This window comes from Tachysurus fulvidraco, chromosome 26 (assembly GCF_022655615.1).
Source record: "Tachysurus fulvidraco isolate hzauxx_2018 chromosome 26, HZAU_PFXX_2.0, whole genome shotgun sequence".
Classification (NCBI taxonomy): Eukaryota; Metazoa; Chordata; class Actinopteri; order Siluriformes; family Bagridae; genus Tachysurus; species Tachysurus fulvidraco.
Window position 1 is genome coordinate 15,488,181 of NC_062543.1, and position 15,000 is coordinate 15,503,180.

Below are 15,000 nucleotides of genomic sequence, written 5' to 3' on the forward strand. Positions count from 1 at the left end.
AGAGAAGCGAATAGACGAGAAAAGATAAAAAAGGGGAGACTAGAAAAGAGAGGAGAGAAGAGTAGAGAAGAGAAGAGAGGAAAGGAGAGGAGAAGAGAACAGAGGAGAGGAGAAGAAAAGAGAAGAGAGGAAAAGAGAGGAGAGGAGAAGAGAGGAGAGGAGAAGAGAAGAGGAAAAGAGAAGAGAAGAGAGGAAAAGGGAGAAGAGGAAAAGAGAAGAGAAGAGAGGAGAAGAGAAGAGAAGAGAAGAGAGGAGAAGAGAGGAAAAGAGAGAAGAGGAGAGAAGAGAAGAGAGGAGAAGAGGCCGTCTGATGGGGCGTGTAGGTGCTGTACAGGAGACGGGGTCTGGGCCCCCAGGCTGATGCTGCACTCCTCCGGAGCGGCAGATGTGAGATGAAAGAGTAAACGAGGCGCACGGTGGGGGAGGACAGAGCAGGAGAAAAGACGAGGTCAGGAGGTCAGTGGAGACACACAGCGGAGCGAGTGGTCCAGGGAGGAGAACGATCGATAACGCCATCCCTCGCTTTTCTCCTCCTTAATCCTTCACTCCTTTGTCACTCTGGCAGGTGACAGTTGGCACTGAACAGACGTGGACATCACACACACACACACACACACACACACACAAATCTCGGCACTGAACGATTACACACATCACAAATAATGTAAAAGTCCTCACTTCCTCCTTGGTGTGAAGATTGTGTTGATTTTTAAAGAGACGATTAAATAAAATCTCTTCTCATAAAATCCTGAAATGATTCAATGATAACAAACTGACCATAAAAGTGACATCAGTAAAAACTCTTTGTTGCTCTCTTGCAAAGTCTGAGGATGAAGCTTGAGCAGCTGAAGGTGTGTGTGTGTGTGTGTGTGTGTGTGTGTGTGTGTGTGTGTGTGTGTGTGTGTGTGTGTGTGTGAACTAACACACATGTGATGACGTGACGTGTTTAAAGAATCTGGATTTAACCTGTTTTTATAATCACTGAGCTCAGCACCTTCAAGCAGCTGCTTCATGTTTAATAGATATTAATGTCATGAGTTATAACAGCTGTGTGTGTGTGTGTGTGTGTGTGTGTGTGTGTGTGTGTGTGTGTGTGTGTGTGTGTGTGTGAGATAAATGGTAGATAGACTACAGACATGCAGACAGAGACAAAATACAGGAGCTGAGCTCTGGAAACTGCAGCTGCTGTAACACACACACACACACACACACACACACACACACACACACACAGCCACAGATGCACACATACAGCCACACAACCACACACACAAACACACACACAGCTATACAGCCACAGATGCACACATGCACACATGCACAGAGACACACACACACACACACACACACACATTTACAACTACACAGCCACAGATACACACAAACACACACAAGCACACACACATAGCTATACAGCCACAGAAACACACAAGCACACACACTCAACACACTGCATTGCTGTTCAGTATCAGGACACACACACACACACACCCCAATATTACTTTTGTGGGGCTGCCCCATTCATCTCATTAGGTTTGTTGACCTCTGTCTGCCTGCCACCACATTCTCTGTCTCTCTCTCTCTCTCTCACACACACACACACACACACACACACACACACACACACCAGCAGCTGTGTATGCACAACGAAGCACGCATTCAGACAGAGGTTTTGTACGTTTATGTGGTGTTTAAGCAGCTCGGCTCTGCTGCCCTCTGGTGGCCGCCTGCGTTTCCCCATTAAGAGCGAGTATAAACATACGAGTCAGAGCTGGTACACAGTCAGGGCTGCAGTTCCTGTAAATAAATCAACACCTTCTGATTAAAGCTGTTGTTGTTGTTCAAAAAAGAGCAGCAGAGACTTTATTTCACTTCCTTTAGACATTTACATGATTTATGGCATCCAGAAGCATAATACCGTTTCTTTCTTTTTTCTGACAAGAACCTCAAACCTTTTAAACACCTTTTCACCTAGAGGCATTTTTACAGGAAAAAAATAATAATATATAAAAAAAAACACACCAAAAAGTCCCATGACATAATCATCTCTTCAGGTAGAAGATATATTAGGCAATAAATCCTGCGAACACCAGATTTTCATCGTGGACGTTTCACCGGGCGAGAGACAGAATAAAAACATGGCAGCTCAGACTGATGAGTAACGTGCGGTGGTTATACGGTGAAATGACGACGTGAGAATCGGATCGTTTGAATCTGTTTTGTGAAATCTAAGCCTGATCACTTCATCATCTGTCGCATCGATTCTCTTTTTCTTCCCATCACGAGGCATCCAGAGATCCGTTCCAGCATCGGTTGTGTTCCGTATCATGAAGATTTTGGACCTTCACTGAGATGAGATGAAGACAACCATGTGAGGATCCTGAGGCATCTACGGTGATGTTCCAGAGATGCTTCATGAAGTATTCAGACGTTCTAAGAGCCGATTCCGACTCCTTGTGGTCTTTCGGGACGAGAACCTCCTCGTCGATACACAATCATCAGACTGTATATCTATAATCACACACTTCAGTGTCACCCAGATGAGGATGAGGTTCACTTTTGTTCCTCTCAAGGTTCCTTCCTCTTCCATCTAAGGGAGTTCAGTCGCCTCAGCCTTGTTCATTAGGGATAAATACAAACAGATTTAAATAGATCTAATATTAATCTTGGATTCTTGTTTAATATATGAATCATTTTGGAATCGGATTTTTTTTCGCATTGTGTTTCTGTGAAGCTGCTTTGCGAAAAGGTCCAATGTTAAAAGCGCCATACAAATAAATGGAAAGTTTCCTCAGTCGAGCTTTCGGACGTCGGGAAAGTTACACCTGACAGCATGGTATCGGTTTTTATCCACAGACATAAAAAAAAACAACAAGCATACAAAAAGTTTATTTTTTTACAGCACTCTGGTTCTGGATGTTTAAACACCGTCATACACAAACCTTGACTCATGAAAGTTTCAGGCAACAGCATGTGGAATATTGTGGTTGGGATCAGTCAGGAGAATAACGCAGCTTGACATGAATAAGTGATGTGGGAGACGCTTGTGTGTAACACTGCAGTGTTTCGTCCCTGCTGATAAGTGATTACGTCACGATATTGAACTCTCCGTTGTCCGAGTAGTGCTCGTGCTCCTGAGAATAACATCGGTCTCGTTCGGTAGGACACCGTGTTGTGTTTTGAACTCCGACCCTGTCGTTCTGCTGGGGACCGAAGCTTCATGGATGTGTAATTTAATGCTAAAAGAATTTAGTGTGATCTGCGTGAGCTTCGTGCTGCTGTAACGTTTTTTTGGCAGTGATTCAAACTGTGCAAGTTTTCTCGTCTAAATAAGCGGCGGTTTGCCGTTCACCCTCTCGTGCAGAAGTGTTAGTGCCCCAGAGGCGAACTCTCGCAGCACCTGCACCGTCTCTCTCTGCAGCCTGAGCGACTCGCGCGCGAACTCCTGCTGCGTCTCCGCCAGCTGCTGCACCGACTCGGCCAGGAGCTCGAGCGAGCGCGACACCGTGCACAGCAACGCGTTCGTCACGTGCTGCTCCTGCACACTCAGGCTAGCGCTTTGTGCTAACTGCTCACGTGCGCTCTCTGGCTCCGCCTTCGCCTGACCGGCGGAGGACGAGGAGACGTGTGGGACGCTGCTGAGGTTTCCCTCGTCCTCCGTGTACGAGTTCATGGATGAGGGGATAATGTCGTGGTGGTCGTCATCCGAGTCCATCGCGCGAGAGTCTGCGTCTGAACGAGCGGAACATCACGACAACTTTAATAAATCTTTACGCAAATAATAATGTTCTAGGAAATAACTAAAACTACTAAGTATTTTAGTTTCAGAAACAATCAGAGAGAGACATTTCTTACCCGTGTTATTCGAGGGGTCTAATTTCATCTCGACCCCCCCGACAGCGGCTCCCGGAAGAGGCGGCGGCATCGGCCTCGTCTCGATTCCTGACCTGGGAGAATCCTGAACCGATCCCGGACCCAGGAACGCGATATCATCGTCATCGTCTCCTACGGCCATGTCCTGTTCCTCGCTCCTGCTTCGTCCCCGCGGCGAGCGCGTCGCCTCCCACGGTTTCTTGTCCAGCTCCAGAATGGAGCTCACGATGTTTTCAGTCTGCGTGAGGTCTGACGAATGAGGCAGAGCCACGCCCGTGTGTAGTGCTGCAATTTTCCTCTTGGTGTCGCATTTGAGGTCGGACCACTTCTTTATGACCTCACCGACCTCACGGTCACACTCACCAATCTCGTTAATGCGCTGCGTGATCTCTGTCCACTTCCTCCTCTTCACATCACTGGGAATTCCTGAATTGAATTTACCTACACACACACACACACACACACACACACACACACACACACAATACTCATATTGAGTATTTTACACGTGTCATAGTTACACGTGACTGTAGGTTTGGTGTAGTCTGTGTTTAACTGGATTGTGAGCGACACACCACCACCACCACCACCACCACCACCACCGCCTCACTCGTCCTTCTTCACGTCTCACACTCACCCACGACGAGGTGTCGGTTTTTGCGCACTTCATCCAGCAGGATGTGAACTTCGCTGAACGAGAAGTTGGCCTTGCGCTTCTTGTAGCGCACCGCGCCGTCCTGGCCGAGGGGCAGCGAAGACGACGCCGACGACGACGACATTCTGATCTCACGCTCAGTGTGTCTCTCTCCTCCTGGTCAGCTTCCTGTGCGGATAGAAAACACAGACGTTTCCGAGAGAGATCCGTCGACGATACGTCATAACGTGACTACATCATTACTTCACCGTCTGCACGGTTTCTCGACTCTAAACCCGGACGTCCGAGCGATTAGGATTCGTTTACATCACACACGCTGTCGCAAACGGCTTCCTGCCACAATAAAGTGTGTGATTAGACGTCACGGCGTCGGACACGATAAACAGACGGATAAACAAACTCTACAGGAGTTTCGCCCTTGACCTTGTAGCTCATTCTGTACGTTTAACGACGGACGACGACGGATCCAGGACCTTTGGTTGGATTTCTACGTTTCTGTTAAACTTATTCCAACCCAGTGATTTGTTTAACGTGTGTCATCAGTGTGTGTGCTCGTGTTTATGGATTATGTCAACTCTGAGTGACGTATAATTAACGCGACAGACAACAACAACAAAAACAACAACAACAACAACAACTCGGTTCTGTAGAATATCAGCTCAGTTCCAGACTTTGTTGACGTCAAACACGGTAACGTTTAATTCTCGTGTCAGTGCAGCGGCAGCAGCAGCTCGACACGTAACCATGGAAACAAACCACCGGAAGTAGTTTCTGTGATAAAGAAAGTGGAGCTGCAGCGCCATCATGTTTCTAGCTAACCGAATAATTCAGCTAGCTAAAGCAGCTCTGGCATCATCTCCAGCCTCACAATCAGTTCGTATCGGAGTTATTATTACTTATCCGCACGCTGCGGGTGTTAAACGGTGGGTTTAAAGCGTGTAGACCAGAGGAACAGGTCAGAAGTGTTGAGTTTAAACAATAGCTAAAGCTACAGAGCAGCTACATGGAGCCTGTTTGTTGTCTACGCGCAAACACTTGGTGAAACTTACGTACGCACACGTTTAACACACGTCAGGCGCTGATAGATTTACCTCGATCCTGTCGTATTCGACAGCGTTTGCGTCCAGAAAGTTCGTAAAGGAAGAAGAAGAAGAAGCAGCAGCAGCCGCGCAAACTCAGTCTCCTCCTCCTGTTAGCGTGCAGTTCCTCCGTGCGACCACAACGCCCGAGAAGTGGCGCTGTCGAGCCACCTAACCTCACCCTGGCAGCCGTGCTGTAGCTACAGCTAAGCACCAAAAAACAAACACACACACACACACACACACACACACACACACCTTCATCTCTCACTACACCCGAAGTCTTTATTTATGACTCAACTCAAACTAATACACTCCCTTTACACTTCATTTTCAAATTTAGTCCAATATCTTAAAAGTAACCAACAGTTTAGTTTGGTGTTTGACCTTGTTAAAAAAACATCACCAGTGACATACAGTAAGAGTGAAAAAAAAGCCTGAGCATCATTTCTTATTTTTTGATAAACTGTAGACAAATAATTTTTTTATGATGTTTGTCGGGCACATTGTTATAATTACAGACACATTTCCCAGGTGATCCGCAGGCTACTCGGCTGTGAAGCGGATCCTGAAGAACATTTCCTTCCGTCTCTCGCCCGCGTCTTATTTTATTTGAAGGTAAAAGTTTTTAAACAACAAAGAGCTTCTTTTTTTATGTAGCCAATCGCGATGGTGATTTGTGTACTATACTGTATGAGGGGTGTGGCTTATTCGATCGACGATCTGTCGTAGCTAGTGCGAGAACGGAACAACTTAGAAGACAACTTAGAAAAAATGTGGCAGTGAGATTCTTTAAAAAGAGAGAGAGAGAGTAATGAGTTATGTTAAAAAAAAAGAAAAAATAAACATGATGCAAAAGCTGCTGTGCATCCAGCTGTGGTGGTGTTCTGAAAAAACGTCACGTCGCTCCGATTCCCTTGTTTTTGTTCAGCTAGCTAGCGTCTCGCAGTAAAGACCGTATTAATGAGCATTTCTCTGTTTCATCAGTGAGGGGACGTGGCATCAAGAATAGAAATCACAAAAAAAAAGACAATCATTGCAAACTTCTTTATTTACTTGCATATGCTTTATTTTCTATAAAATTTGTGCACATGTAACTTTCCATCTCTACAACAGCGCCCCCTTTTGGCTAATGCGCTAACATTTAGTTTTAATTCATGCTGTAAGGATAAATAATCTACACAGTTGGGTGATCAACATTTTAAATTCTCTCTCAAGTAGATTTCTTCATATAAATGACTCTAGCTAACAAAAGGAATCAGTAATGTGGAAAATAACAAACAGAGCTTCAGAGCCACACAGGGCTGGGTTTAAATCTGGCTTTGGTTAGTGCGGTGGTGTAAAGGGTGAACGTAGCGAGGCAAGCGAACGATCCAAGCGTTGACGAGTCGCTCACGAGTACATGGTCAGCTGCAGCCACTGTGGAGGAACAGAACAAATACGTTACTCAAAACAAAAACGCTCTCGTTCTCCGACATCAACACAACACAAGGATCAGTGCTGACTGAGGCTCAGTGCATTCTCTGTGGGTCACGTAACGAGAAGCTCGTAAAAAAAAAAACAGAAAATGTTAGTTAGCTACACGAGGAGAAACGTGAACGTTTAATTACAGGTTATAATGTTTCTTTAACAGGTTTGCCGAGAGTCTTGGAAATCTCAAGTTTTTAGCTTGTGTGTCTGTGTGTGCGTGTCTGTGTTTGTGTGCGTGTCTGTGTTTGTGTGCGTGTCTGTGTGTGCGTGTCTGTGTGCGTGTGCGTGTCTGTGTGCGTGTGCGTGTCTGTGTGCGTGTCTGTGTGCGTGTGCGTGTCTGTGTGCGTGTGCGTGTCTGTGTGCGTGTGCACGTGTCTGTGTGTGTGTGCGTGTCTGTGTGTGTGTGCACGTGTCTGTGTGCGCGTGCGCGTGTCTGTGTGTGTGTGCGCGTGTCTGTGTGCGCGTGTCTCTGTGTGTGTTCACTTGCACTGAAATATTATGCGTTTTTCTTCGGTTCAGTCAAATATGAATTAATTTTATGACTTAACATTAAAATTCCCAGGAAACTTCTCACCTCTTTGATGTTCACTTTAATGCTGCCGTTGTTGTCTTTGTCCAGCGTCTTAAAGGCACCTGTTAGGATGAAGATGGACAAACGGAATTGTTACACAGTAAACAGACACGATTCTCCGACCCCACGGTTATGGAATAAAAACACTGTCAATAATAATCGTACGTAATTCAAAGCATTTGTGTGTAAATTTTAATTTTGCCGAGTCAGATCCCAAAACCTACGGCCTACAATTTTGTGTTTGTTCAAATACGACAACAAAATGTACGACTATGACAGTTTACACACAACGCTTCTCTTCACAACACCTCTTTTTCACACATGAAAACGGTCTGCAAAACAACTGTCAAAAATACGTCGTAACGTTCACAGGCATTACTATCCGAGGGAAGATGAATCGATTCCACGAAGTGCGCATGCGCCCCGCCCTCTTTTAAACCACTGGCGCCGAAATGGCGGATCAGCAGCCAAGCGCTCACTCATCCTCAGTGTTGTATAAAGTATTAGAAAGCAATACTTGAGTAAAAGTACAAGTATGATACTAGAAAAAGACTTCGGTAGAAGTGAAAGTTGCCTTTTAGAATATTACTGAAGTAAAAGTCTTAAAGTATATGATATTTACTGTACTTAAGTATCAAAATTCATTTTCTGATATTTAATGTACTTAAGTATTTGAAGTAAAAGTAAAAAGTAAAATTTCAGTGATTTTCGGTAGGCATAAGATCAGGGGCAGTTAGCTAAAGTGTAGATCAGACAACGATATCCACACTCTTAATAGAAGGGGGTGGAGCCACCAGAGGTGTCTGCCTTCGAAATGTATATAAATATTGTTGTATATAAATATCCGGTTGCTGATTTAAGATCTTTAGTTCTGGCTGAAGTGAGAATCGACTCACGGCACATCGCGTCCAGACGGACCAGACAGCTGATGTAGTTATCGAAGTCCATGTTGCCGTTCTCGTCACTGTACCTGCGGATGAGCAGCTGGAAGAGCTGGTCATTCAGGGGGAAACCTACACACACACACACACACGTCATGATGCTGTCAGGATCAACAGAGATGAAGTTTTAGGTTAAAAGAGGATCTCTACATAGAACAGTCCATCATGGCAAATCACATTAAGATGTTTTAGATAAAAACCTGCAGCTTTGAATGCATTGGGCAGCTCGCTAGCACCGATCAGGCCAGACTGATCGGCATCAAACTGCTTATAGATGGCCTAGAGACAGAAAAAACAGCACACACACACACACACACACACACACACACACGTATTCACTACAATCCCATCACACACTCAATCACAAATACATGGTGCATCCTGTGCTTAAAAACACTAGTTTAGTCCTTATGAATGTCTGTCTTTGTCTCTCTCTCTCTCACTCACTCACACACACACGTTCATGTACTGAAACCTACCTGCCACTTCTTGATGTTGTTCCAGAGGTATTTGAACTCTTCGAACCCGAGCTTGCCCGTGCTGTCGCTCTGCACAACATCATTAAGGCCCAATACACAGCAATAAGGGAGGATTTACGATCACATGACCGTATGAATTAAAATGTGTGTGGGATTGTGTGTGTGGGTGGGTTTGTGTGTGTGGGTTTGGGGTTGACTAGAGCAGGATACGTCCATAACAGCCACCATACTCCTGCAGGACTCAACAGAGAAGCCATCAGTCTTCAAGTCACCACCTAGACACACACACACACACCCCAATTATTCCCCAATACTCCTAGGTAATACAACGTTCACACAGCAGTGCTGATGAAGCACATAAGAATAAATATATAGAATATGAATATAATGTAATAATGATATAAACCTGTGAATAAATATTTAACATCATAACATCAATCCCTTCCCTCGGGGTCACGTGACCCGGCCGTAACCGATCTCAGTGAGCGTACAGAATGTGGCGTCTATGGTGAGAACATCGATATAAAGTTGATACTAACGTTTGGCGATGATCTTGTTGAGGATGTTCATCAGCTCGTTGGGACTCACCTCCATGTCCTGTAACGGCAACACATGCATTCGGACATTGCTCTGGTGAGATTGAGTGTGTGTGTGTGTGTGTGTGTGTGTGTAAGTGAGACAGAGAGACTCACATCGCCGGCGAGTTGCTGGAACACACTACGGAACTTGCGCTCCTCGTCATTCTCGTTCGCCTGGACGTACGCCAGCGGTCTGCGAGTAGGAGGCTACAAACACACACACACACCATAAGACACACACAAACACACACACCACAAACAACCTAGTCCTGTTTCATTTTCTTTAACACACTCATTCGGATATTTTACGGTTTCTGTAGCAACAACTGAACATGGTGAAACGTTCACTGTTTTTATCCCCTGACCTGTTAGAACCAGCTGTGTGAACGTTCCATGCAACTAAATAAAAGTGATGTGGCTTTATAACAGAAACACTAATGTAACTGCCGGGGAGTCGAGTTGCTGAGGTGGTGTAAGAGCAATAAAACACTTAGTGAAATGCTTTTGGTGTTTAACAGCCCGACACCGGGTGTGTTATTCCTCACAACAGAAGAGATTCTTGGCTCACAGCCAGAACCACGTCTCTGATCTACAGCTCCGAATGAAGCGACTTCTGTTCGTACCCTGGAGCGGTTTTTCCTCGACACGCCTGCACGAGAAACTCATCCTGTAACTGAATTCCTCATCACTTCGGCTGGAGGTCTATTGTTCTTTTGTAAAATCCAGCTCTGAAACATACAACCCGAATAAAAGGACGGGTGTCGGCTGGACCGCGGCCAAACATACGAGCTAAAAAAACCGGTTCTACAGGACAAACGCTGAGTAACAAGCAGAATGATTTGCATATTACAGGCCACACCCCGAACCAACGTCTGGCTGAAAGACACGCCCTCCTTTTTTTTACAATGGAAGGTCTGACTAATTCACAGAAAACCTTGAGCTCTTTGCGGAAACAGTTTTCTAACCAGGCGTTGTGTTTTCAGCTGTGTTCAGGTTTGTGTTGAGCACAAAGAGAGAAACTTTTGCACCACAGCGTCTCTTTTCTTTAGCCAGGTGACTTTAAGAGAGCAACGCGGTTGCACTTTAGTCCTTTAATCCAGCCAAAAAGCCAACCGTATGCTCGTGATTACTCTTTTTTTTACCTCCACAACTTTCTCAGAGAGTAAAACAATTGTTTATTCTAAAAAAATAAACCCCACAATAACCGCTTCTCAACATCCTTTCATTTTCAGCAGTGAGTTAGATTAGAGTTAATAGATTAATATTATTTATCTGCATGTGACGTCATGAGGAATCGAGTTTCACTCACAGGGTCGGAGGGCACGAACTGGCCGGGATCGATGTTGCTGTGGAAACAGAAAAGGGCGGAATCAGCATTGAACATTACTTTTATATAGAGGAGTGGTGTTTGAGGTTTCTTCACCGTTTATGTGGGTTAAACTACGACCTTAACAACCAACGTAGAAACGTAGTTTAAAGCTAGCAAACAATGAGGATATTTCCTGCTAGCTCACTGATATAAAATCTTTCACTCGGACGACGTGACGGTGCGATGACGGTGGAACGGGAACAGAAAAAATCTAAAAACTTTTACCTCAGATGTGCCGATAAATACTGATAAAAACTCTCTATATGGAACACGGATTACAACCTGCTAAACCTTATATACACTTTATACGTTAAAATGACGTAAGCAGCTGTTTCAGACCGCACTGATTTCTGATTGATAATATTAAAAAGGAAAAAAAATCTAAAATTGTAAATAATAATAATAATAATAAGAAGAATAATAAGTGAATGAACACAGCTTTATAAACAGTTTCTGGGTGAGTGAAATACCTTTATCACCTGATCATTACTCATAGCAAGCATTCTTGGGGTGTGTAAACTAATGCACAAGGCTCCACACATCTAAAGTCATTACCTAAAAAATCTGGTTGTACAGCAAGTTTGAAGTACACGCGAGCACACACACACACACACACACACACACACCCCAACAGATAGAGAGACAGACAGACAGACACACTGACAGACACACACACTGACACACACACTGACAGACACACTGACAGACACACACACACTCACCTGACCACATCAACGATCCCACCAATCATCTTCTTAACCAGAAACATCTTCGGCGTGGAGTCACTTCAGCTCAGTGAGGAAAACTCTGTCAACACAGTCGTGCGTTTCATTATTGTCCTTGTGTAGTTTATGTAGTTTGTGGTTTTGTGCCATAGGAAATAAACCCTGATACATTGTAACCATGACAACAGGCAAAAATATTATAGTACACTGTTCCTGGATTTACACAAGTGAGTGAAAAATGAAGTCTTTACGCACTTTTATAGGAAGAAATGAGTCCCTAGAGTTTATACATGAATATTTATAGCGTCTATAGAGTTTATACATGAATATTTATAGTCTCTATAGAGTTACATGAATCTACTTTTGTTAATAAACCTGTTCTGTAAAACTCAAGAGCTTTTATCCTTTTATTTCTGTTAGGTGTTGTGTGGGTGCTGCTTCCAGGGCTCAGAAAGTTACAAATAAAAAAATAAAAAAAAGTTTACATTCAATATGAATCAATCATAGCCCTCAAGGGACGAGAACCTTCGTAAAGACGCGGCCCAGTTCCAAACGGACACGTAGTGGACTAGATAGTGTGTAAAATTCAGCCGTGTGGCGCCCTCTATAGTGCGCAGTGTGTATGGCGGGCTGAGTGATTTGGGACACAACCCTTGTTTCTTATTGACCGAGGACACGCCTAACTAACCTCAGCGTTTCTCCTCAGAGACAAATAACCCCGTTGTGTTTTTTAATCTGAGCCTAAATTATATTCGTCTTCTTTTTTAGCTCGAGTTATCATTTCGACATTTTATTAACGGTGACAAACCAAAACAATCGAAGCTATTAGCTGTTAGCACTAGTTAAGTTATCCGACGGTACTCATCCTTTACGGCTCCATCTTACAGGTCTTAGTTTAGAGATCACTTTTATACATATAACGCTTATAAATGCTCATTAGGAACATTCATAATAAAATAAAATAGTGCGTCATAATTTTACATTTTAATTTCACTAAAATCCGGTGGGTCATTTAATCCATTCCACAACCGTTTTCTTCATAATCCAATAGGATCGTCCAGAAGTTGACGCTCGCGCGAGAGGAAAGCGCGATCGACCAATCCGACAGCGCGTCCACAAGAACACTAACCAATCACAGTGTGGGAGGCGGGACTAGTCACAAAACGGGTACGGGAAAGCAACGCAGAAAATATGCAGTCAGTTTTTTTTTAAGGTCTGTGATAAATTAATTTAACAACCAAACTAATTTGGTTTAATTTAAAAAATAAATAAATAAATAACAAATTAAATAAATAAAAATAAACAAAACTTACCAAATGTACGACAGCGGATCCAACGTCTGAAGGCTGCAAGCGGACCGCGGATCATTTATACTCCTAGCCCAAAGGGGGCGTGACCACGACATTACGTCACGCACACAAGGCGTGGTCTCCAGATACAGTGTGTGAAGTAAAATAACTTACTGTAAACATTTAAACACCTTTTGTTTTGTCACACACACACACACCGATACACACACACAGATACACAAACACACACACACACACAGACAGACAGACACACACACACACACAGACAGACAGATACACACACTGACAGATACACACACACATAGACAGACACACACACAGACAGACAGACAAACACACACACACAGACACACACACAGACAGACACACACACAGACAGATACACTCACACACACACACAGACTGACAAACAGACAAACACACACACAAACAGACAGACAGACAGACAAACACACACACACAGACACACACATAGACACACACACACACACAGATACACACACATAGACAGACACACACACAGACTGACAGACAGACAAACACACACACAGACACACACACACACAGATACACACACATAGACAGACACACACACACACACACAGACAGTAAAATAACTTACTGTAAACATTTAAACACCTTAAAGAAAACTTTATTTTAAGGTTTAAAATGTTTTATATATACAGTCTAATGTGTTTATTTTCTTGTTTTGGCATCAAATGACATCTAAACAACTCACAACATTGATAAAGACAGAAAAAATCGACACAATACAGTAATACAACAGATTTACGCACATAGCAAGACAATTATCCTCACAAACGACGGGCTGAAATTATGTACAGTCAAATAAGTCCGTTTCCTCCTCGCAGCTGAATAAACTCAGAGTAGAACGTAGACGACGACGAGGTGACCGGTACAGGAAGGGAGGTCCTGACTGCAAAGGTTATCTGAGGAAGAAGGGATTTAAGAATGAAAGAGTCAGAAAGACAGCAATGAATTCGAATGACTTTATAACGTATCGTAATTAAAAAAGAAACACCAGGAAAAGTTCTGTTCATGCTAATTTCTGGGCCAGAAAAAAATGTTTACAGAACGTCATCAGATGCCAGACGTGAAGAAACTAGCGCGTGGAAATGCTGTGAAACGTACGGTGTCAGGATTCAGGTTCCAGTCACTTCCTGCTTGAATCCTAATGCTAATGTTATTCCCTGACTGCCCATAACGCTGGTTGCGTCACTTCCCAGTTACCTGCTGGTTCACTTTGCTCTCTGAGAGCATCACTTCGTAGTTTGGCCGGCTCGGCGGTGATCGCGTCACTTCCTGGCGAGCAGCAGGTTGGCACGGCAAACCTTGGGCACGTGACGGATGGTAAGGGAGACTCTGGTCCCGCGACAAAGTGTCTCACCCACCCGTCTTCCTGCCAGTGCCAGGTTCGCCACACTCTCCGTTAGAGTATCCATGGCAACGCTGCCAATCCCATGAAGGTAGCGCTCGTACATCTCATCCTGCAGGATTAGCAGACTGCGACGCTGCAGTAACAAAGACAGCACGTAGCGGCTCTCCTCCGTCTGGGGAACTTCGGTCTGCAGAGAGAGAGAGAGAGAGAGAGAGAGAGAGAGAGAGAGAGAGAGAGAGAGAGAGAGAGAGAGAGAGGGATGACTGAGCAGGTGGTCCTAATAAAGTGGATGATGAATATACAGTTAAAGACTTTGTGACATTCTTCCTTGTTTTTCTGCTACATTTTTCTTCCTCGTTTTTCAATTTAATTCACTTATTGTTTGCTTTGTTTATTTTTGGTTCTGTGGCTAATTCGGTTCTCGGTTTCCCGTCACACCCTCAGCACCGCTCTCTCACTACACCAATCATACGCTGTCATGTTTGACTCACCCACGGTTGGAAAATGATTTTAGGAATCGAAGCAGTGACTCAGCAGCGGATCGGAAGAAG

At 44.2% G+C, this 15,000-nt stretch overlaps 3 protein-coding genes across 4 annotated transcripts in view; all 3 read right to left on the reverse strand.

Moving 5' to 3' along the window:
- Nucleotides 1–1,834: 1,834 nt before the first annotated feature.
- On the reverse strand, nucleotides 1,835–5,775 carry zgc:153990 (uncharacterized protein LOC768125 homolog). The gene is made up of 4 exons (XM_027178098.2): nucleotides 5,620–5,775; nucleotides 4,511–4,696; nucleotides 3,856–4,314; nucleotides 1,835–3,732 (listed from the first exon to the last, which is right to left on the reverse strand). The coding sequence occupies exons 2-4, from the start codon at nucleotides 4,650–4,652 to the stop codon at nucleotides 3,326–3,328; spliced, it is 1,008 nt and encodes a 335-aa protein (XP_027033899.1). The 5' UTR covers nucleotides 4,653–4,696; nucleotides 5,620–5,775; the 3' UTR covers nucleotides 1,835–3,325.
- An 864-nt stretch (nucleotides 5,776–6,639) lies between these two features.
- On the reverse strand, nucleotides 6,640–13,173 carry capns1a (calpain, small subunit 1 a). Of its 2 annotated transcripts, none has more exons than XM_027178099.2 (11): nucleotides 13,054–13,173; nucleotides 11,738–11,822; nucleotides 10,956–10,992; nucleotides 9,761–9,853; nucleotides 9,608–9,665; nucleotides 9,279–9,343; nucleotides 9,069–9,137; nucleotides 8,790–8,868; nucleotides 8,545–8,661; nucleotides 7,652–7,710; nucleotides 6,640–7,026 (listed from the first exon to the last, which is right to left on the reverse strand). In XM_027178099.2, exons 2-11 carry the CDS (start codon nucleotides 11,782–11,784, stop codon nucleotides 7,000–7,002), a joined length of 651 nt encoding a protein of 216 aa, XP_027033900.1. In that variant the 5' UTR covers nucleotides 11,785–11,822; nucleotides 13,054–13,173; the 3' UTR covers nucleotides 6,640–6,999. The 2 variants fall into 2 exon arrangements, with proteins under 2 accessions (XP_027033900.1, XP_047665471.1); XM_047809515.1 differs by lacking the exon at nucleotides 13,054–13,173 and adding an exon at nucleotides 12,722–12,784.
- A 513-nt stretch (nucleotides 13,174–13,686) lies between these two features.
- The window catches only part of alkbh6 (alkB homolog 6), a 3,767-nt gene continuing 2,453 nt past the window's right edge, over nucleotides 13,687–15,000 (reverse strand). The window contains exons 6-7 of the mRNA XM_027178017.2: nucleotides 14,302–14,636; nucleotides 13,687–14,000 (exon numbers count right to left, since the gene is read on the reverse strand). Of these exons, the coding sequence (XP_027033818.2) occupies nucleotides 14,367–14,636 (270 nt within the window). The 3' untranslated portion in view covers nucleotides 13,687–14,000; nucleotides 14,302–14,366. The remainder of the gene's footprint in view (nucleotides 14,001–14,301; nucleotides 14,637–15,000) is intronic.

Excerpts from the sequence above, each read along its gene's own strand:
- zgc:153990 (XM_027178098.2), bottom strand. The coding sequence starts at position 4,652 with ATGTCGTCGTCGTCGGCGTCGTCTTCGCTGCCCCTCGGCCAGGACGGC. Across the intron at positions 4,315-4,510 it reads AAACCGACACCTCGTCGTGG|GTAAATTCAATTCAGGAATT; the intron begins GTGAGTGTGAGA and ends GTGTGTGTGTAG. Across the intron at positions 3,733-3,855 it reads AGACCCCTCGAATAACACGG|ACGCAGACTCTCGCGCGATG; the intron begins GTAAGAAATGTC and ends CCGCTCGTTCAG.
- capns1a (XM_027178099.2), bottom strand. The coding sequence starts at position 11,784 with ATGTTTCTGGTTAAGAAGATGATTGGTGGGATCGTTGATGTGGTCAG. Across the intron at positions 9,666-9,760 it reads TCCAGCAACTCGCCGGCGAT|GACATGGAGGTGAGTCCCAA; the intron begins GTGAGTCTCTCT and ends TTGCCGTTACAG. Across the intron at positions 8,869-9,068 it reads ACAACATCAAGAAGTGGCAG|GCCATCTATAAGCAGTTTGA; the intron begins GTAGGTTTCAGT and ends TTCTGTCTCTAG.